Source organism: Cricetulus griseus, chromosome 3 (genome assembly GCF_003668045.3).
Source record: "Cricetulus griseus strain 17A/GY chromosome 3, alternate assembly CriGri-PICRH-1.0, whole genome shotgun sequence".
NCBI lineage: Eukaryota > Metazoa > Chordata > Mammalia > Rodentia > Cricetidae > Cricetulus > Cricetulus griseus.
Genome location: NC_048596.1, coordinates 163212174 through 163235510, shown reverse-complemented (window position 1 = coordinate 163235510; position 23337 = coordinate 163212174). Strand labels below are relative to the sequence as shown.

Sequence of the window (23337 nt, the reverse complement as noted above, 5' to 3'; positions counted from 1 at the left end):
GATACCCGGTAGAGCCTAGGACAAAGCTGACACCAGCTAGTGGTGATGCGTCTGACTTGTTTGCTGGTGTAGTTTAGAGAAGCTAGTCTGCAGGGTGTTCAGCCTACATAGGACGGGCTTCTGGTGGTATGGCTAGAGTGCCGTGCTGAGTTGGTGGTCGAATATCTTCTTGGAGTCTATCTCGGCTTCCACCATGTGTGGGTGGATGTCCACATCCATGCCTGCATCTTTGCATAGCTTGATCAAGGTCTTGATGTTGTTCTTGGACAAACGCAGGTACCTTCAAGAGAAGTTAGGGAGAGGTGACAAGGAGCCATGGGAGCTGACTTTCACTAAAAAGGGGTTGGCTTTGGGCTTGTGAGTTTGAGGCCAGCCTGGTCTATATAGTGAGTTCTGGGACAGCCAGACAGTGAGACTCTGTTTCAAAAAATGGTGGGAGGATGGGTGGACTTTGGGCAGTAGGGGGCCAGCAAGAGACTTGGCCTGCCTCCTTGTGTATGTCCCTGATAGGACACCCCAAAGGTGGCAGAGGTGGTAGGAGCTCACTGTACTGTAACTCTTGGAAATCAACCTGCCAGGCATCACCCTGGTTATCTCCAGAGAAAACAGGCTAATTTTCATTGACTCAAGCACTACACTCAGCATGAAGTCCATGGAAGTCAAGAGAAGCTATGCTATGGAAGGACAGGTACTCACTGGGGAGTGAGGTAGCCCATCAATCCCATCAACAGAGTGGCAGTCAGTACAGAATGGGCCATCCCATTTGGAAGACTTGATTCAAATGGCACCAGAAAGAAAGAGTACATGACTAATGTGGGGTATGGGTATGTGTTAATTTGGGTGAATTGTGGTATGTTGAGCACTGCTGCAGGCAGTGGATCTGAGTCAAGGCTGGAGGTCTCCGAGTGTGCATACACAAAGCTGCAGGCCCAGGCATATGTGTATTCCTTTAATATACACAGTTAAACAACACGGCCATTGATTTGAAATGTTTTCGAAAGCCTTGTAATCCTGATTTCTGCTGAGGAGTGAAATCGATCCTATCTGTGCTGTGGGATCCAGACAGAGTGCCTGGTTCCACTGTCAATCTTGACCTTGGGGCCAACTTTGTATTTAATCACTTTATTTATCTATGTCAAGACAGGATCCCATTGTGTAGGTGAAACACACACACAATCCTCCTGTCTCAACTCCTGAGGGCTGGGATGAAGGTATGTGCTACTCTGCTGACTTCACGGTCCCAGCTTTAGTAGGGGGTGGATGCTACCAGCTACCTGCTGGCTGGTTACGGGTGACAGGGAGGAGATATGTCACCATTGCCAGGCTTCCTGCCTTGCCTGTGCTTGGGTTCTACTCCTGGATTGCTTTTGCTTACAGCCCCAGTTCTCCTGACCTCATGGCAGCCTTCCGGGGAGGTATGGGTGGGCTGGCACCTTCACATGTGGCTTCTTTAAGATCCTCCTGCACTATGCCTTGTCTTAGGTGTGACTTTACACGTGTTACCTGCCCCAGTGCTACTGTTCTCTGTGGGAAAGAAGCCACACCCGCCCATGGAGCCAGGGCCAATTAGAGTCACATCATTGCTTGTTCCTGCAAGGAGGGCAGTTGGTCAGGTGTTGCCTCTTATTGCCTCCATGCCTGCTTCATCTCTTATTTTCAGAGCAATGGGGCAGTGTGGCTGGTATTTCACTCAAGATGGCTATATTGCTCCGAGCTTGTTGAGGGTGACCCTGTTATCCTTTTGTCTTGATTCCTCCCCAGCTGAAGGTTTTTAACTTTGCCTGTTAGGTCAGTTAAGGATGACACCTGCCTTGAGTATTTACAGAGGGAGACCTGGTGATATGGTATGGATGGAGAGCAAGCAAGAGATAGGTGGGGCTGTGACTCGGTGGTGGAACGTTGCCTAGCTCGTGCAAGGCCTGGGGTTCCATCCCAGCAGTGAAAAAGGAAGAGGGGAGGACAGAAACCAAACAGTTCAGGCTCTACCTGGGAATCTGAACCCCAAACAAGGCAGAAGGTCACTGTGGACAGTGGCTCTATGAGAAATGGTCCCTGTAGGCTTTGGTGTTTGAATACTTGATCTTCCAGTGGGTGGCACTACTTGGGGATGTTTAGGAGGGAGTGGCCTCAGTGGAGGAAGTGTGTCACTGGGGGTGGGCTCTGAGAGTTTAAAGCTTCACTCTTCTAGTTTGCACCCTGTTTCTTGCTTGTGCAAGATAGGAGCTCCCAGCTTCCTGCTCCTGCCTCCAGGACTGCTGCTACTGGGCTTGCTGATGGGTGTCCCTGTCATGACAGACTCTCATCCCTCTGGAACCATAAACCCTTCCTTCTCATATAAGTTGCCTTTACTAGAGCAACAAAAGAGCAACCAATATAGATACTGTCACCCAAATTTACCAGAGCAAAGGGACTCAAGAAAAAGGCCACAGACAACCTGTATTTTCCTTTTGATGAATCTCTATGGCTTCTGTTGTGAAGCAAATGGAAAAATTGAATTTCCAGAGGCAGAGCTCAAAATGGTGGCCCCTACCTGGCTGTCTACCAGGGGATTTTTTCCCCCTTGGGAGACAGGGTTTCTCTGTGTAGCTTTGGAGCCTGTCCTGGAACTTGCTTTGTAGACCAGGTTAGCCTCGAACTCACAGAGATCCATTTGCCTCTGCCTCTTGAGTGCTGGAATTAAAGGCATGCGCCACCACTGCCTGGCCCACCAGGGGAATTTTAATAGGAGTAAATATATTACTTGGGGCCTTTGGCAGTAAAGACTGCTGGGAAACCCAGGGTTTTAGCCTTATAACAATCCTTTGCCAGCTAGAGCCAGGTAGGGTTGGCTGGCCCCCTCCATGTCCAAGAATGCATTCACACACTGCTGACTTAGTCCTGTTCCCTCCATGTCCAAGTGTGGGCCTATGGCCTGATGTCCTAGGCTCACCCCACTCCATGTTCAGGCAGGCATGCATTCACACACTGCTGTCCTAGGCCTGCCCATGCACACCAGTGGTGCTCACCGGCAGCTCAGCACCTCCTCTGGCTTCAGCATCTTGGCTATCTCCATCTTGGGCTCTGTGCCCTTCTCCATGAGGCTCTTCAGCTTTCGTTCGTCAGGAGCCTTGCCTGCCCAGTCTCTCAGCAGGCCCACCCTCCGTGCGCCAAACATAGTTTCCTGAAGCACTGGATCTATGGAGCTTTGTCTGCGATATGGGCTTACTCGAGTGTTGGTTTCTAGGGCTATGACGTCCTTGATGTCTAAGTCTGAAATTGGAAGATGCCCCCAGGGAGTTAGATTCTGGGACTGGGAAGAGTTGAGCATGGGGGAAGAGGGAGTTAGAAGTATGAATGGGCCCTCACAGCTGATCCGAGGTCTTGGCGAGAGTGCCTACAGGGCTGCTCCTTAACCTTATCCCATCCTCCACTCTCCCAGCCTTCTCAGCTGCCTTCCTGCCTGGCTTCCTTCCTCCTTGCCCCTTCCTTTCAATCTTTCCCCTTCTCCCTTTCCAGAGGAAGTTTATCAAACGGGAATTGATCCAGAAGGAGAAGAAATCTCAAGAGGTGAGAGTGGAGCTGGGTTTCAAAGGGCAATAAGTTTATGATGTGGAGACATGCTCAGGATGGCAAGTCAGGCAGGGGCACAGTGCATGACTGCATAGATGTGAAACTGGGAACGAATGGCATGACCCACATATGAAGCTAAAGATGAGACACCTCAGGCCTATCGGATGGCACACTGTCTATTCATTTCACCTCTAACTGGTATGATTGGTGCAGAGAAAAGTCTATTGCTTCAAAAATACACTGTCAATTAGAATGTCTTGAGTTTTGCAAATGGTTTTTTGTTTGTTTGTTTGTTTTTTTGTTTTTTCGAGACAGGGTTTCTCTGTGTAGCTTTGGAGCCTATCCTGGCACTTGATCTGGAGACCAGGCTGGCCTCCAACTCACAGAGATCTGCCTACCTCTGCCTCCCAAGTGCTGGGATTAAAGGCATGTGCCACCAACGCCTGGCCGAGTTTTGCAAATGTTTTTGAAAAATCAAAATATCTTCCTCCCAGTGTTAATAAAAAACTACATATTCGTCTTGGCACACTGCATTTGACAGTCTAAAGCAGTCTAGGTGACAGGCTGAAGGACCTCCCATTTGGTCCAGACTTTAATTAAAATGACTTTAGCATCCCATCGCTTTGAATGAGATTGGCCAGTTTCATTGATTTTAAAATTTTTGTTTTTGTTTTATTTCTTTTTTTAAAAAATAGGGTTTCTCAGTGTAGCCCTGGCTGTCCTAGAATTCATTCTGTAGACCAAGCTGACCTGGAACTCACAGAGACCTGCCTTCCTCTGCCTCCCAAGTGCTGGGATTAAAGGTACAGTGTAGTACCATCACCCATCTTATTTTTATAATTTTTTGTTAATGAGTGTGTGTGACATTTTCATCCATTGATACCATTTTGTGGCTTCTCCCTTAGTTGGTTGCTGTGAGTGCTTACCTGCAGGGTCCATTACCCAACTGGATACAGTCTGCTCAGTCATGAAGTGTTACTTCAACACTAGAGTGTTTGATACATATTCACAAATTAGGTATATTTACCAATATATTTTTTAGTGTTTCCTGAATCTATATTACTGAGTTCGGTGTAATGGTTTTTGGTATAATGTTACTGTGGAGTTATGATGGTTTGTTAAGCTAATGTAGAAGTGTCCAGATCTGTAATTCAGGAGTGGCAGTGGCTTATTTGCTCTTTACAGGCCAGTTACAATCTGTATTATATACTCTTTGGGAGTCTGCATAGTTGTAAAGAGTTTGGTCTATATAAAAGACCTTAAAACTTGCAAATATATGGCCAGGCCGGAGTGGTGCATGACTTTAATCCCAGCACTCGGGAGGCAGAGGCAGGTGGATCTCTGAGTTCCAGCCTAGACTGGTCTATAAAGCTATACAGAGAAACCCTGTCTTGAAAGACCAAACAAAACAAAACAGAAAACTTGCAAATATACTTAGTATATGATCACATGAATTTCTTATGTTTTGTTTGTGACATCTTCGTGTCAGTCGTTATTCACTTTTCCCAAAAGCATTGTATTTAGCCTCCTAGTTGCTTGTCATCTTTATTATTTTTACTAGTCTCAGATAGGATTTACTATCTCCCTCTTTTTCACAGTGATTGTCTTTACTTTATTAGAGATAAAAACATAGGTTATTGCTCTTACTGTTTGCTTTATGTAGTCAAGAACCTTTACTTCTCTATTTTGTTCTTACTGTCAGTTTCTTTGTGTATGTGTTTCGCCTTGCACAGAGGTTTTGAAATGAAACAGGCTTGCTTTCATTAGTTATTCTGTATGTGGGTGATTTTGTTATGCATTTCTTTTCTGCCTCTTTCCTTCCCTCTCTCCCTCCCTCCCTTTTCTTTTTAAAGACAGGGTTTTTCTGTGTAGCCGTCTGTCCCAAAACTAATTCTGTAGAACAGGCTGGTCTCAAATGCCTGCCTCTGCCTCTAAAGGCATGCTCTACCATGCCCAGCTTTGTTATGGATTTCTTCGTCTCCATTTTTTTTTTAAAGTTGAAGAGTAATTTTTAACTTTATTTCTCGTGATTGTTTTAGGATAAAATAGATGTCTCTAAAATCTTATCTTTTAGGAAGCTGAGCGATGATTCAGTGTTTAAAACCCTATATTGCAGTTTCAGAGAACCCAAGTTCAGTTCCCAGCACCTGTATCATGTGGCTCATAACCACCTGTAATTCCAGGTCCAGAGATCCACATCTTCAGGCCTCTGAAGACACTGCATACACATGCACAAAAGCACATTCAGATACATGTGCATATGCATAATTTGAAAAATAAAAATAAATCTTTAAAAATAAATAAGACCTTTATGCTTTATGAAAACTTTTTTGTTGTGATGTTTATGGGTGATGTTGACAAACGACAATATAAGATATATGCTGTTAAATGTGAGTCTAAATCATCTGTAACTGCATAGTTACATTCTTTAACATACTCCCTGTTATAGCCTTTTATTTTAAAAGAGGAATACTTAAAATCATATTTAGAAAAAATTAATTTTTATTTTATGTGTATGAGTGGTATGTATGTATGTATGTATGTATGTATGTATGTATGTATGTATGGACACTGTATGTGTGCCTGGTGCCCAAGGATACCAGAAGAGGGCTCTGGATCCTCTGGAACTGGAGTTAGAGTTCTGAGCCACCACATGGGTGCTGGGAACCAAACCCCACTCCTCTGCAAGAACAGCCAGTGCTCTTAACCACTGAGCCATTTCTCCAGCCCCGTAATATATCTTAAGGGGTTCACTTGGTTTTTTCATGTCTGCTTTCCCTATTTAGTTGCCATTTCTGGTGTCTGTGGCTGTATGAGGTTACTTATTCACTAACATTTAAGAGTATCCTATCACTGCAGTCCACTGTCTCTTTCCACCCTGTTCTACCTCATCTCATTTTCATTTCCTTGTTATCTCATCTTAGCCTTTGTTTTCAATTTCTATTTTTATTTTTAATTATTATTTTAAAAGATTTATTTATTTTATTTATATGAGTGCTATGTCTGCATGTGCCAGAAGAGGGCATCAGAGCCCACTATAGATGGCTATGAGCCACCATGTGGATGCTGGGAATTGAACTCAGGACCTCTGGAAGAGCAGCCAGTGCTCTTAACCACTAAGTCATCCTTCAAGCCCCTGTTTTTAATTTTAAAAGTCATTTGGTTTTAAGGATGCGTCAGAATTTTGGCTTTAAAACCTACTATTGCCCAATTTGATAGACTTGCTTTCCTCTGTGGTATTTCCTACATGACTGTGCATCTTAAATGTCTCCAAACTTGCAGATTCCATCCAATCACCCTGATGTGATGCTGGTGTGTTTGGGGCAGGTTTATGAGCTGTGGACTTCCCTCTGTAATCTAAAGGCACCATAGCTTCCAGCCAGGTTGATTCTTCCCCTTATAAGTAAACTTCTCTGTAAGCTTTCAGGTTTTCACTAAGTCCAGGAATTTTACCAAGATATGCCTATGGGGAATGGGTCCAGGCTCCCTGTGAGGGTCAGTGGACTTGCCTAAGGTCTCAGATGGGTATGTAGTAGCCTTAGAACACTTCCTGCCCCACATGGTATTCCAGCCTGTAGCTGGTACCTGACAGTGTGGTTGGGTTGGGAGTATCTGTTTCTGCTTGATGGGGTTGGTGCTATGTTCCAGGGGGGCCATGGTCTTAGTGTCCTCTCTGAAAATGAGGGATCTTAGAGCAACAGCATATACTTTCCTGTGCTCTCTGATCCTTTTCTGGATCCAGGTGTGCCTACAGTGGAAAGGAAAGCAAATTATTAAAGGTTATGGCAACTCAAGGAATTTCTGGGGGGTCACTCTAGTTTTACAACCATGTCATATACATTTAGCCACTGGGTAAGCTAGAAGTCATGCACCCAAGACCCCCATATCTAATGCATGGTGATCCCAGGATGTCAGTGCCTTTTCCTGGAACCCTGTCCTGACCACTCTTTTAGAAAAAATGATCCCCACTTCTGGTACACACAGAACAAATATGTTAGATTTTTTTTGTGGCTCACATCTGGGGCTCCAGAGATGATTGTGTGTCCATGTAGACAAAGGATGCCTGTGGGCACACATCATTCTCAGACTTTCCCGTTGTAAATGCACCCTGGCCTAAAGCCACAGAAAACACACACACCTCCAGTGATTGGCCACCAGAAACCTCTCTGTCGTGGAGTATGTTCCATGTTTTCCTAGGATCTTTCACTGACCTCTATCCAGGGTAACTATTCTAAAATTCAAATCCAACTTGGTCATCTCCTTCTTAAATCAGGGGCTTGCCACTGTATTTCTTTTCTTTTTTAGTCCATATATCTTTATTTGCAAATGTTCACTAGTCTGGTTTAAGGCCTCTGGCTTCTGTTATGCTATCAATACTGGATCCTCACTGGGACTCCTCTCGGATATCCTGTTGCTGCCCTGTGCCATGGAGACCCTGTGGCTTTGGAGCTGCAGCACTGGCTCCTTCTCATGCTCCAGCAGTTCATAGTTGGCGTTGATGTTAGGGTAGGCCAACTCATAGCCCTGAATCTGGACCTAGGTGTTAGCTGAGTTGGTCAACCCACCAGATCTCCCACATCCTCACCACCAGGATGAGTCTCCAGCACTGCCCAGGCTAGCTCACCCAATGTCACAGGCAGCAAGGTTGCCATTGTATTTCAAACAGGCTTATATTCTGGAAAACTCAACTGAGACTTATACTTTCAGCCAAGGTTGGAAAACAGTAAGTTGAATGTTTACTCTCCAACATAACTAGAAACCTGGGCATTGTAAGAGTTTGCAGTGTTAAGACATGGGGCAACAGGTAACATGAGACAGTGAGAGGAAACAAAAGAGGTAAGACCTCTGACTTCCCCAGGTCGCAACACGTACATCCTTCCAGGATAATACAAGTGGGCGGTGTCAGGAAAACCAGACAGCAGCAGCAGATGTTTCTACAGTCTGCTTGGGAGTGTTGAACAGCCCTCTCAGTTCAGTGCTCATCAGCCATTGGGGGGAACGAAGGGACATAGTGATAGAAATGGTAGCTCAGAGCTGGGTGGTGGTGGAACACGCCTTTAATCCCAGCACTTGTTGGGCAGAGGGAGGTGGATCTCAATGAGTTCAAGGCCAGTCTGATCTACAGAGTGAATTCCAGGTCAGCCTGGGCTACATAGAGAAACCCTGTCTTGAAAAAGAAAGTTAAAGAAAAAGAGAAAGGAAAAATAGATCAGAACAAGAATATATCTGTGTTTGGGAGAGGGAGTCTCATGTAGCCCAGGCTAGCCTTGATGCTATATAAAGGAGGATAACCTTGAATTTTTGATCTTTCTCCCTCCACCTCCCAAGTGTTGGGATTACAGGTGTGTGATGTCATGCTTGGGTCTATGGGACGGTACTGAGGACTAAATTTAAGACTTTGTGCATGTTAGGTAAGCACTCTACCAGTTAGTTGAGCCACATTGTGCCCAGTCTAGAAATGTCTATTTAAATATTGAGCATTGCAGAAGAGAGGACTAGAGCTTCAGGAGCATAGCCACAGAAACTACACAAAATGGTCCATGAAGAGAAAAGGCCGAAAAACAAAACTTGTGAGCAGAGGAACTGTATGTGTGACTGAAAGACAGAGAGGAACTATAAAATTAAAGACATCATGGCTAAAATGTTGCAAATTTGATATAAACCAGAAGCGAAGAATCCTTGCACACCTCACACACAAGTGTAAGAATTAGGAAGCGCCGGGTGTTGGTAGAGCACACCTTTAATCAGGAGGCAGAGGCAGGCGGATCTCTGTGAGTTCAAGGCCAGCCTGGTCTTCAGAGCAAGTTCCAGGACAAAAAAAAAAAAAAAAAAAAAGAATTAAGAAGCAAATGGCTTTGAGGCTCAGCACTGGGGACTGTTCAGAGGAACATTTTTAGAGATTGCCTAGGAATGAGGTACATTCAGGTTCAGAGGACGGCCAGCTTCCAGCCTCCACTGGCAAGCAGAAGACCAGCAGCGGGAGGGGCTGCCGGAAACCTGGGAGAAGAAAGACTGGCAGCCAGGAGGGCACAAAGGTGAAATAAAGACCCCATCAGATATGCAAAGGCTGCAAGAATTCATGTTCCTATTCAGATCTGTTACAAGCTTCAAGGGATGGAAAATGACTCCATTCAGAATCCCAGATCTATGCAAAGGAATGGAGAACACTTGGAATGCAGGCAAAGACTTGTCTTGTTTGGATGTATTCAAAACAAAACAAAAAACCAAACCCCCAAATCCCAACAATGCATTGTGGGTCTGTGGCACACAGAGAACAATGGTGCTGACATCATTAAATGGAGGCCGTGAGGGCAACAAATGGAAATGTGTTCTTACTGGTTCCTTTAGGCTGGCAAGAAGAGAACATGGCTGTGAGAAGTCAGGTGCATGGTCAGGCCAGGCTCTGTCATTACGACAGTACAAGGTTATGGTTGGCAAACCAAGAAAGATGGGACAGGAACCAAATCACCCATAGAGGCAGGAGCAAAGGGCGCAGGAACAGACAGAATCCTTTAGAAACAAATTCCAAACTAATGCTAAGCAAACCCAAAAACCGTGGTTACATTCTTTGTGTAGGCAGTTTAGCTCAACTCTCTTAGCAAATGTGAAGTGTATAAAACTATTTTTTACTATAATGTATTAACTTCAAGTGTGTAATGCAGGCCTGCTGACTATACTCACCATGAATATGCTGTATTAGATCCAAGTGTAGGGGCATGGAGGTCTTTGTGCTCACGCAAGCATTAGGGGAACCCGGGATGTTAAGCACAGAGGATTGTTCCTTCAAGGGAAGGAATGCAAAACTTGTAACCCACCCAGAAGGCTGCAGTGGATTGCTTCCTAGCCTAGTGAACTTTACCTTGTCTCTGTGGCTGGAGACTTTTCCAGCACTGGATCCTCCCCTAGAACCTTGTCCTAATTTTGTTGTTGTTATTTTTTCAATCTATAGAACCAATCTTTATGGACTTCATAGAGCATTTCCATGAAATCATATCTGATATGTATTTAGCTTACTTTGTTCCTCAAGGAGATTTGTGTGTGCTTTGTGGTGCATGAAAGATTGAGTTAATTATCTGCAGAATAGTTTTCACTCGCTTCATATATATATATATATATATATATATATATATATATATGTGTGTGTGTGTGTGTGTGTGTGTGTGTGTGTGTGTGTGTGTGTGTGTGTGTGTGTATTCACCAAATTGTTCAGTGCTCAAATATGACTAAAATAAGCACATAAATATAAATGTGCCTCAGGGTCAGCCTCCTGAAGTTTGAACCAACACTGGCTACTGAGTTGTGTTGAACCCAAGTGCCTTCTTGCCCCCCTTGGCTTGTCATCCATGAAGGTCTCAGAGACCCTGACACCCAACAACTTTATCTTGTACCTTCGACATGAATGTCCAGTATCATGGTGAACAGAAATGGCCAGTGGACACCCTTGCCTTGTTCCTGGTCTTAAAGGACATCTTTCAGCTCTTCACAGAGTGTAATTTTAGTTGTGGGTTTGTCATGGGTGGGCTTTACTCTGTTGAGGTGAATTTCCTATGACCTATTCGAGCATGTATCATAAAAGAATGCTGAATTCTGGCAAATCACATTTGACCTCATTTCCGTTCTTCATTCTGCTAGAGCAGCACTCTCTGTGTGTGGATTGTCATGTGTTGACCCTCCTTCCATGTTGGGGGGTGGTTTGTGCTTGGTCATCCTGCACAGATCCTTCTTGTGAGGTGTTAAAGCCAGCTTTTACTGTGGGCATTGTCCTGTGGGGTTCTTTTTCCTGCTGCCTTTTCTATCTGGCTTTGCCATCAGGAAATAGTTGTAAGATGGGCTTGGGAAATAAATGTCTCTGCTCTTCCATATCTTAGAAAAGCGTGAGAAGGATTCGCATTGATTCTCATAACTTTTGACAGGGCTCCCCATGAAAGCCCAGACCCTGGGCCTTTCTTCGACAGGTTTTGATTATTGATCCAGGCTCCTTGCTATTGTTCTGATTCTTCATGATTCAATTTTGACAGCTTTCGTGTTTCCAGGAATGTCTTTTAGGCAGTACCCTATTGCTATGTAGTCAGTTATAACCGCTCCCTATATCCTTTGCTCTTCTACAGCATTTGTAATGTAGACTGTAGGCTTTGGCTTTTTTTTCCTTTTTATTTTACAAAGCTCTCCTTTTTGTGAGTCTAGCTAGAGATTTATCAATTGCTTACCTCCTTGAAAAATCAACGTCTAGTTTCATTGATTACTTTATTGTCTTGGAATCTATATAGTAATAATTATCTTTATTATTTACTTTGTTCTATTAACTTGGGCTTTCTTTTTTCCCATTTGCTTGCAGTTTTCTCTTTCCATAGCATGGTACCTGTACCTGTGGCTTCAGCCCTCCCCTCCCCACCAGCTTTGTCATGCTGTGCCTCCGCTCTCATGTGCCTCCGTATTCGTACCATGTGCTTTTGGAGTTCTTCTGTGATATCCTGGTTGTTCAGAAGAGCACTGTTTGGTTTACCATGTTCCTTCGATTCTGGTTGAATGCAGAGAAGACACTTTTGTGAATCTGAGACCTAATGCTCTATCCTGGAGAGTCTCCATCGTGTTTGAGACGCATGGGCAGCTGCTGGTGGTGCACAGACAGGATGTTCCGTATGCATCTGTTAGGTCCATTGGTCTTGTGTTTTCCAATCTGCTATTTCCCGATTGATTTTCTGTCTAGATGATGTATCATTTCCTCCCTCTTTAGGTTATTAAGTCCCCCATGATTATTGCCTTGCTATTTATTTCTTTCAGTGCTGCTAACATTTGTTTTATCTATTCAGGTGATCCAACACAGGATGCATAGATATTTACAACTGTTAGGTCTTCTGAAGAATTGACCCCTTCATTGTTATATAATAACCTTCGTGGTCTATTTCATCTGATGCCAGTACAGCTACCTATCTCCTGGCTTTTCCACTGACACAGAGTGTCTTTCTTCCAGCCCTTTACTTTCAGCCTATATGTGCTCTTAAAAGTTCAAATGAGTCTCTTTGGGCAGCATAGCTAGATTTTTGAGCTATCCAGCGACTCTGTTTGGATTAGAAAATGCTATAGTTTCAATGTGCTCCCCAAATTCAGATGTTGGAAAATTGATCCTCAATCGAGCCTTGCATCCTCCCAAATGAGATGAATAGCTCCCCCCCTTTTTTTTTTTACCCAGTGAATGGCTGTTACACAACACAAAATGGAGTGGGGTGACTTTCCTTTTGTGTTTAAGGACAATGACCTACTATTGTCACTTTGTCTTCAAATGGCTTGCATGTCCTCTGTTCCTCTCCTCCTGTCTTCCCTTGTGTGTTGACACTTTGCAGTGGCATGTTTTGATCCCTTTCTCTTAATATCTTGCATATTTACTACAGGTTTAACTTCTGTGGCTACCATGAGGCTTGCTTGAATTGTCTGACAGTTACAGCATCCTATTTTAAGCTCCTAACATTTAGCCTTGCTGGCATACAAATGGCTTCTCTCTGTGGTTCTGGGCATAGAATCTCAGCCTCCTGTACTAGCCAAGCGCTCTACCACTGAGCTATCCCCCAAGCCCAGAATTTTATATTCTTAATCTTGTGCATTCATTATTATAGTTACTTTTTCCCCTAAATATATTGAAGTTTATTAACCTTTTTTGGAGGAAGTAATAACCCTACTTTATAATTACAAATAACATAAAATTGTTTATTGGACACACAAGATAACAAATATATGACCTAAAATGAACTTCCACACAATGGAAGAAGCATAATAACTTGATACGTTCTATGATTAGTGTAACTATATAGTAATATTATGCAGTCAATTATAAAAGACAAAAATATTTAAAAACATTGCCCTTAGCAGATATAATTATATATCACAGTTGTAGCTTTTAAGATGTCTGATCTTGGGCTGCAGAGATGCTTCACAGTTAAGAGCACATACGGCTCTTGCAGAGGAACTGAGTTTGGTTCCTGGAACCGCAAATGTGGTGGTCTCACAAATACTTGTAATGCTAGCTCCAGGGAATCTGACATGTCTTGACACCTCAGGCATCACACATACCCACATGTGGACTACACATCACACAAGAATGCATAGTTCAATCTAAAAAAGATGTTTACCTTTGAACTTTCATTCTAGCCTTGGACATGACTTAAAAACAACCATTACTATGCCACAGAATTCTGAGTTTGACTATATAGTTAGTTAGCTGGAAGATTTTCTTTTTTTTACATTCATTAATAAGTATGTTGTTAATGCAAAGCCTCTTATTTCTGTTGAGAAACATCTTCTGGTTGTATTATGGATGAACTCTATCAAATTTTGCCCATTTGTGAAAATACCTATTACCCTCACCCCCTTTTCTCGGAGATAGGGTCACATGTAGCCTAGGCTGGCCTTGGCTTGTGACTGAGTTCAGCCCCTGCGTGCTGGGATTACAGACATGTGTTACCATGTTTGGTTGTCTCTTCCATTTATTTTTCTTTTTTCTTTTCTTTTCTTTTCTTTTCTTTTCTTTTCTTTTCTTTTCTTTTCTTTTCTTTTCTTTTGTTGAGACAGGGCTTCTCTGTGTAAACCTGGATGTCCTGGAGCTTGCTCTGTAGACCAGGCTGGCCTCGAGCTTGGAGTTCCACCTGCTTCTGCCTCCTAAGTGTTGTAATTAAAAGCATGCACTACCACCACCACCACAGTGTCTCTTCCATTTCTAATTTACAGCTCTCCCAGGTATAGTATTTTGGGGTATCAGCTGTTTCTTCTGTCATTATTTTGAATATGTTGTCTTCTACCTGTGTTCTGGTCTACAGCATTTGCACTTAGAAATTCATAGTCTTATGGAAGCTCTCTGAGTATGAAGAGTTACTTTTCTGTTGCTTTCAAACTCTCTGCATAGATTTGGGATTTAATATGTCTTGGTATAGATGTTTTGGAACCCCATGATTCAAAGATTTTTCTCTCCCTGAATTTTGGAAGTTTTTATTCATTTATTTCTTGTTTGTTTGGAGAGATGGTGTCTTTATGTAGCCTTGGCTGGCCTGAAACTCACTATATAGACCAGGCTGGCCTACGACTCATAGAGATCAGCCTGCCTCTACCTCCTCCTTAGTGCTGAATTACAGGTGCTCACCACCTTGCTTCATTCATTTATTTCTTAGATGATCGTCTCCTGGTCTTTCTTCTCCTTTCCAGATATCCACGCTGCATATGTTATTTTATTTTCTTGAATTTTCTGTTTGTCCTTCTTACTAGGTTATTTCAAAAGTGTCTTTGAATTGAGGATTCTTCTATTTCATTGGTTATGCTGTCCAAATGCTGCATTGTAGGTCACTGTGCTCCTCGAGTCCTTAGATTTTTGATTTTTTTAAAAATAGACATTTTTATTGTATGTACATTGGTATTTTGCAAGTATGTCAGGTCCCCTGAAACTGGAGTTACAGAAAGTTGTGAGCTGTCATGTGGGTGCTGGGAATTGAACCTCCATCCTCTGAAAGAGCAGCCAGTGCTCTTAACCACTGAGCCATCTCTTCAGTCCCTGATTTTTGTTTTTTAAAAAGTGTTTTTGTTTCTATGCTTCACTTCTCATTTTATTCAAACATACTCCCCCTAATCTCATGTTGTTGCCTGTTTTGTTTTTTAGTATCCTGTTGTTTTAATTGAAGATGTTTTCATACAATGTATTCTGATCACAATTTCTTCTCCCTCATCTCAGACACTTCCCAGATCCTCCCTGCTCATCCAACTTCTTTCTCTCTCTCTTTAGAAATCAAAAAGGAAAAATAAAACCCCCAAATTTGAAAAAACAAAACAGGAAAAGCATGGGATACACACCCACCCACCCACCACCCAAATAGAACCCATAAAAGCACAAAATTAAAAAACATAACATACAAGCAAAAGACCAGTAATGTAAAAAATTCCCAGACAAAGCAATAATTATGAGACAAAAAACCCGTCTCCAATAGTACCATTGAGTTCATTTTGTGTTGGTCATATACTGCTGGGGCCTGCAGTGTGGTTTATATGGCCAGTGAGACTTCATTGGAAAAACTTATTTTTCCTTTGCAAATGGTTATCAAATGGAGATAGCTTCTTGGTTGGGGATGGAAGCTTGTGTCCACTTTGCCCTCTAGATACTGGGAGCCCTTCTGGCTTGGACTTGTGCAGGCCCTGTGCATGCTGCCTCAGCCTCTGTGAGTTCACATATTTGTCAGTCACTGTGTCTAAAGGGCCTTGTTTCCTTGGTATCCTCCATTGTCATTGGCTCTTACAACCTTTCCATCTCATCTTCTACATAGCTCCCTGACCCCCAAGGGGAGAGATTTGATGGAGACATCCCATTTAGGATCAAGTGTTCCGAGGCACTCTATGTACATTGTCTAGTCGTGGGTCTCTGCATTAGCTCCCATTTACTGAAGGAAGAAGCTTCTCTGATGGTTGTTGCCTTATAGTTCATGAAGCTTTAAGAAAATTGTTCTGAATTGTTTTTCAGTCAGTTCACTGATCTCCATTTCTTTGTGGTAAGTTACCCATCATTAGAGTTTTATTATTTTTCTATGGCAAGGCTATGAAGAAAATCACATTAAACATAAATACACAAATTAGTTAGGAAGGTGAATGTGGCAGCCATGGAAACCAAAGCTGCAAGAGGATTGTTCAGTGGAGGACTAAGGGCAGACTGTGATGACAGTAGTGGAGACGAAGGGAAGAGAAACAGATGAAGGCATAAAGAGAAGCCACCAGTCTAGGCCATGAAGATTGAAAGAGAAGGGACACCAAGAGAATCTCTTTCTGCTCAGGCAATTACACTGTCCTCTGAGGTGAAGGCACGTGAAGCTTGTTGAGTCAGTAGAGTTCAAACTAGCAATGGGATTTGGGCATGTAACTGGCACCTTGCCTACTCCAAGGATCATGTCTCTTGGTTCAGATCCTGCCTGCTTGTCTGAGGTAGCATGCAAGACTGCATGGGGAAGATGTCTGCAATGTGGCTCAGCTCAGCCTGACTTAGTTCTGGATGCCAACAGTAGACAGGTGCAGGTGTTTCTTAGATGTCTAGGCCCATTTACTCCCCTGCAGTGGCTATGGCTTGTTACATCAGAAGAAGCAAGACTACTTCTCCATTCCCAGATACGGGAAATTTGTCTCAGATGGCAAGGAAGAGAATAAAAAGGACAACAGAGGATCAAACTGCCTGCAAGCCAACCTTCATGTTTACATCTTGTACACTGAGGTGAAATTATCCACTGCTAGGAGGTTCCTATAGGGAAGGGACTGATTTTGTTTAGGGAAATGTCTTGATAGCATCCTCTGTGAATGAGACAGAAGAAACAAAAATCAGAGCTGATAGCATACTGTATGAATGAGACAGAAGAAACAAAGATCAGAGTAAGTGAAAAGCCAGTGGCAATTAGAGGGGTGGGGAGTGCGGAGGTGGAGGCAAGGGTGGAGGAAAGAGGGGAATAAGAGCCTTCGAAGATTGGAGCTACGACAGAGGTGCCTTAAGCAGGCTTCTGCTCTCCATCAGTGATGAATACCAGAGCCTCCAGTTGCTTCACTCTACTCTCTGCCTGGAACTTTCAGGAAACCCCAGGAAGCTTTCCTTGCTGGCAAGTGCAGCTGAGAACACCTTTGAGGCGTATGTCAGGAGACAAAAGATTCTGAAGAATAAAAGTGGGGTCTCCTGACCAGCCCCCGATTTGTATGTGCTGTTCCTCTGTGATGTGATTCTTAGTCTCTGCTGACCCCAAAAGTTTCAGTGAAGTGTGCTCACACACAAAGGCTTCCTGTGAAGAGTCTGGGAAGGAATGAGTAGCAAGGCTACTGTGCATCTAAGCTTCAGGAAGCAGGGGGAAGGAGGTTCTGCTGGAAGCAAGGTCTAAGGAAGTTCACAAACCCAATGGGGCCAGCACGGTCGTGACAGTGACAGTGGGAGTCACAGAGAGTATGGCTGAAGTATGGAGCTTTCATCTTGATCTTATTTTTATAGTAACTTTTTAATAAAAATTTTAGAATAATTAAGAATTTATATAACTTTATATAATAGGAACAATTTAGAATAGTTTCAAAGAAAATGAAGAGGGCATCTAGCACCCTTCACTCAGTTTTCTCGAATGCTCCTATCTCATAACCACAGTGCCTTTACCAAAAGCAAGGGATCTATTATTGACATTTTGCAGTGCTTCTTTGGATTAGATGAATGTCCCATTAATGTGATGCTGTGGGTTCAACTCAGAGTCCCCTAATGCTCTTAGCACCACAGGTCCTCTGTCATACTGAACCGTGACAGACCAGAGACTTCAGTGCGCATACCATGGCTTTGGTGTACTAAATGAAAAGATGGGAAAAGTTTTTGTTTTGGGACACAAAGGGACATCTGGGTGACTCTTGCTCCAAGCTCCTGCCCACTTTCTACATGGGCAGGTAGGAATGCCTTCTAGATTCCACTTTTACCATAAGCTCATGTTTCAAGAGGCCAAGCACACCCAAAGCTAAGTGTATCTGTCTTCCAACCCTTTAGCATCACCTTACTGAGCACTTCTGTGTCAAAATGATTTACAGGCCCCCCATTACTGCAGTCCCACAGCCACACTACAGAGGAAGTATTTTCTATGTGACAAATCTAGCCCCAGATCTGGGGGTATGGCTGGAATGATATAACTGAATGGTGGAGCAGGACTATGAACTGTAACTTGGGCCTGTCTAGGGATGGACACTACTTGGCAGATGTTAGGTCACCAGGATGGTACCTTCTGTAGTAGACATTGTCACAGTGTTTAACTTAGGACATTTGGAACTCACGAAGGTAGTGTCACCAAAATAGTTGCAGATGGATCAGCACATTGTGACAGATTCCTGAGAATATTTGTGGATAAGTGGAGTTTAGCAACCACTCCCTCTCATCCAGGGCATTCCAAGATTGTCAAATGCCACCCTGGGAGTGATTCCCCAAGGACACAGGTTTCAATTGACATGGACAGGCAACTCTTCACCGTCTCTGAGAAAATGGAACAGGGAGGACAGTTCTGGTACCCCAGGGCACAGGTTCTTTCCTTACCTGACTTCTTATAGCTGTCCTTGTTGAAGTTGTTAGACACCGTGTTTGCACGCTTGCCCGTTCCCTGCCCCTTGGAGGAGCCAGTAGCGGACTTCTTGCTGACACCTGGATCTTGATTCTTGGAGTCAGCAGAGAAATTATGCTCAGTATCCTCCAAACCCAAACTGAGAAATTTTCACAATGGGCTCAAGGAGCCGTCCTGGGCTCAGGAAGAGTTCGAGGGGGGGCAGGAGTGCCCTCTCTGCTGACTTACTGAGACTTCACTTTTATTTCTCCTTAGCTCCTAGGGGTACATGCAGCCCATGCCTGCAGGCAGGTCTGGGGTACCCTGTAGTACCCCTGGGCTGAGGGCTCTCATGGCTCTGTAGGCTCTGGCATCCTTGAGTGTGGAGGGACGTGGATGGAGGAAGGTGAGACCCTGGGAAAGTAGGGGTTGTTTGGTGAAGCAGCACAGGGTGGGAGACTCATTTGTTGGGCTATCATTATAGGGCAAAGAGGCATCAAGGGATCTTCATAAACCATGTGGCAAGACACCATAGCAGAGCAGCAGCTGCGGGGAGAGGCGGAGGGGTGATTACCTTGCTGAAGGTCACTCTGTGGCCCTCTTTGTCAGGCTTCTTCTTAGCACCTGAGGTTTTCTTTCCTACCTTCTCTTCTGCAACATTTTTCTCCTCCATCTTTTTCTGAAAAGGCAGGAGAAAGAGCTCTGCAGCCAACCTGTGAGGGTTCCATCCACTGTCCCTAAATAGGAGAACATTCCTGGCATGTGGGAAACCACCTCTTACTACCTACACTGTAGACTCTTGTCCCCTCCCTTCTCTTGACTTCCGAACAACCCTAGCATCTATCCCTAGGATCTTTGTCAACATTCCAGAATGACGTGTGTGTGTGTGTGTGTGTGTGTGTGTGTGTACATGCTTATGTGTATGCGCAGATGCTTGTGAACACTAGTACATGTGGGAGGCAGAGATTTACATCCAGTTGTCCTTAAATCTTCTCAACCTTATTTTTGAGACAGAGTCTCTGAGCACAGAGCTCAGCAGCCCGCAGGATCTGTTTGTTTCCAGCCTCCAGTGCTAAGGTTTAAGGTGGCCATGGTGCCTGGCTTTTTCTGTGGGCCCTGAAATCTGCTGATGATTGAGTAGTCCTGCTGTGAATTGAGTTGTCTGTGGCCTGTGATGGCTTGGCTGTTCCACAGTAGGAGCAGGGAGGACAGTTCTTGCGGATCTCCAAGATTCCAGGCACAAATAGCCCAGCAGGGCACATTAAGGATGACACCACCTGAGAAGTTGTCCATCCAGCCTTATCAAGGATACTGAACTATGGTGAGAGAGATTGGGTTGATCTCTTTCCCAGAGGGTGTGCCACTTGCAGTTCCTCAGCTTAGATGGCTTGGGCTTTCAGCTCCAGGCCACCCTGACCCTGTGGAAATCTCATCTGTCACTTGCTCAGTGACTGCACTATCCTGAGCAAATGCCTGATCTCTGTGGCTCTGTTTAGGTCACATGAGTAATAACTGACCTCTGGATGCCCCTAAGAGGGCTGTGGGCTGGTTGCTGAGCTGGTGGAGGGCAGTTCTGAAAATTCAGGTTTTCTAGTGTTTCTGTTCTAGTTCGGTTTCTATTGATAAAACACCATGACTAAAAGCATGGAAAGGGTTTATGTGGCTTAGATGTGGCATCTCGATGGCCCTATCACAGTCCATCATACATCCCTTCAGGGCAGAAACTCGAGCAGGAGTCTAGAGGAGTGCTGCTTATTGGTTTGCTCTCCACGACTTGCTCAGCCTGCTTTCTTATACCATACAGGATGCTGGTGCCAGTCTTTCTACAACAATCAGGAATCAATAAAAAGCCCCACATACTTGTCTATGGGCTAATGTGATGGAGGCATTTTCTCAGTGGAAGTTGCCTCTTCCTAGATGGTCCTGGCTTGTGTCATATTGACATAAAAGCTATCCAGCATGGTATCCAAAGCCAGAAGTCATCAAGCTGCCTTCTAAGGTGGGCAGCTGGTTCATGCCAGCATGGTTTTGTTCTGTTTGGTGGGAAAAGGAGTCAGAGTTTGGGCCAAGGCTGGGTTTGCAGGTGGAGTAAGGGGTAGGGTACTTCCTCCTCCAAGCTGCACCCCACTCTGGAACCTGTGTCCTCATGTGGGCACTCAGAAGAGTTCTATTAATGCCCATTTGAGGGAATGCTGGGAAGGTGATGTAGTAAAGCCTTGGACCCAAGTAACGTGAAGCTGACACTAATAAAGTCTTCTGCACCAAGAAGACTATAGACCAAAAGGGTTCTTCAGTTCAAGTGGAGTCCGTAGTACCAGCAGCATCATAAGCAGTGGAATGGGGTTCATGCTGGTTAGTCAGAACTGCCAACTTGACTGGAATCACGGAGGTTAGCAGAGCACACAGCTGTGTGTGTGTGTGTGTGTGTGTGTGTGTGTGTGTGTGTGTGTGTGTGTGTGTAGAATTTCCAGAGACAATCAGATCCTGTGGGATACGACCCAATCAAGATTTATCCCTGGATAAATTCATAGAGATGTGAAGAAAGTGGGAGTTAGGGCCCAATGGGAGAAGTAGGTCCCTGGGGATATGTCTTTAGGGATCCTCTCTGGTGTTTTTCTTCTTCCTGCTGCCATGATGTGAACTGCTCATCTCCACTGCATCCTCCCTACCAAAATGGCCTGAACCCACTGGAACCATGGCCCGAAGAAACCTTCCCTCCCATCAGTTGTTTATGTCACATGTTGTCACAGTGCTCAGAAAACCACTTAATGAGAGGCAAAGTTAGGGTTGCAGACTGGACTCTCTGAGGGAGAAACCAAGACCCAAGGGTCTCCTACCACAAAATACCTGTTACTCTTCTCTAGGAATCCAGATGATTCTGTGGCACATGGTGATGGATGTGATAGATGGAGATTTGTGTTTAAATGTAAATTTGTTTCCTCCCTAGGTTTCAAATTACTTATAGGAAGCCACATGTAAGACAAAGCTTCTGAAATGCTAGAGTATAATCTCTTTGAAAGGAGATAGGGACCTATGAACCATGACACAGAGTTCCCAAGACTGATGCAGAATTCCAAGAGATCCAGCAGCCAGCCCCCCACTGCCCTCATCCCCAGATGATGGGAGGAGCAGGCAACCAGAGACCATTTAGAGAGGAATGCTCAGCACAGGCTGAGGGAGATGGTGCCAGCTCCTTCTGTTCTGTGTTAACCGATGAGCAGGCAAGCATGGGGGGGGCACGGTGTGGAGCTGAGAGAGTGGAGGTAGCTGTGAAGAGTTGGCCCAACAAAGCTCAGGCACATGGGAACGGAATAAATCTTAATTGTAGATATTGCTCTGTTCTTTATTACTGCTGTGACCTTTGTTCGTCTGTTTCCTTTTGTTTTCTTTTCTTTCTTTTTTTTTTCCAGCTGGGGTAATCATGATTCTGGCCTTATAGCTTGGCTAGGAGCAGTGGATGACAGTAAAGATTAGCTACAGGATGAGTGCTGTCCCTAGTCATGATCTCTTCACCCATGTGCTCTGGGACAAGAGGCCATAGGATCTAAGCATCCTCTGTGGCTAGGGGATGTGGGAGCTCAATATCTTCTGGAGAGGGTACCATCTTCCATAGGCCTGACTTGATTTTCACAAATTATGGACCCAGGGGACCTAAACTCTGAGGGAAAAGGCAAGAACTCCCCATGAAAGAGGAATGGGCTGGGGAGAACAGCCCCTTAAGGGGCAGAGGAATACGGTATATGCTAGTAGGAGTCTCAGTGGAGGAATAGCAGTAGGAATGAATGATCTATCCTGGAGCTATCAGGAGAAAAGAGAAGGCTGAGGACAGTGGGATGGCTCCTGATTTGCCTGCATGGAGACTCCATAAACTAGTGCCCATGACTGTTTCCAACACTGACCGACACTAGCAATGCCCAGAGTTTGACTTAATGGCAGACTCCTTCCTCATCACAGACTCTGACTTGACTGCCTTCGAGAGTGTCTACTTCCGAACACTTGTATTTGGTCAATCTCTCTCTCTCTCCCCCTCTGAAATAGAAATCCATTGTTCTCTTCCTACATTTTCTATAGAGAAGCATCTTTCTCAATGACCTGGAGCCACCCCTTAAAATATGGCCACCAGGAAAGATTGTAACCCCATCTTTGACAATTGCCATTAGGAAACAAACAGCTTAGTGATGTGAGTGATTTCACATCCAGGAATCCCCCACTGGCTTACCCCAGTGTTTGAAAAATGAGCCCCCTTTGTTTTGGGGTGTCGAATTCCAATTCTCTCTGCTAATAATCTTGCATAAAATCTTCCAGCTAATTCTTCCAATGTACACACCTGGAGGGCACGCTTCTTCTTGCCCTGCCTCCTCTCCAGCCACTCCAGCACCCGGGTGAGGTCAGACATCCGCCTTTCCTCAGGTGTCCTCCACATGGACTTCCTCTCAGTGGGCATCAGATCCTTTAAGTCTTCCAAGCTATCTGACATGATGATGTCTTAGCTGTGCCCCACAGGAGAGCCTGCCACTCTTTTCTCTTAATCCCTGGGTCTGCTGGTGTGGTGACTCAGAGCCAGTGTGTGTCCTTTGGATGTAATGATAAAGAAGCAGATGGATGTTGTCCTCGGGGACTGAAGGCTTGGAGAGTGATTGTGAGGTCACTATTGACTTAGCAGCTATCCCTTAGGTCAAAGGTCAGAATGGAGCTAGGATGTAATTACTACCCACCCTTTGCCATGAGATCA

At 44.4% G+C, this 23337-nt stretch overlaps 1 protein-coding gene across 1 annotated transcript; it reads right to left on the bottom strand.

Moving 5' to 3' along the window:
* Nucleotides 1–132: 132 nt before the first annotated feature.
* CUNH16orf78 (chromosome unknown C16orf78 homolog) lies at nucleotides 133–23082 on the bottom strand. The gene is made up of 9 exons (XM_035441673.1): nucleotides 22933–23082; nucleotides 19180–19284; nucleotides 18895–19019; nucleotides 18602–18765; nucleotides 9500–9546; nucleotides 7938–8085; nucleotides 7265–7297; nucleotides 3006–3252; nucleotides 133–280 (listed from the first exon to the last, which is right to left on the bottom strand). The coding sequence occupies exons 1-9, from the start codon at nucleotides 23080–23082 to the stop codon at nucleotides 133–135; spliced, it is 1167 nt and encodes a 388-aa protein (XP_035297564.1).
* Nucleotides 23083–23337: the final 255 nt, after the last annotated feature.

Bases quoted from the DNA above. Each gene is read 5' to 3' on its own strand.
- CUNH16orf78 (XM_035441673.1), bottom strand. From the start codon at position 23,082: ATGTCAGATAGCTTGGAAGACTTAAAGGATCTGATGCCCACTGAGAGG. The intron at 8,086-9,499 runs GCTGGAAGCTGG...GCTAACACCTAG, and splicing joins TCTTCTGCTTGCCAGTGGAG to GTCCAGATTCAGGGCTATGA. The intron at 281-3,005 runs GTGAGCACCACT...CTTCTCTTGAAG, and splicing joins GAGGAGGTGCTGAGCTGCCG to GTACCTGCGTTTGTCCAAGA.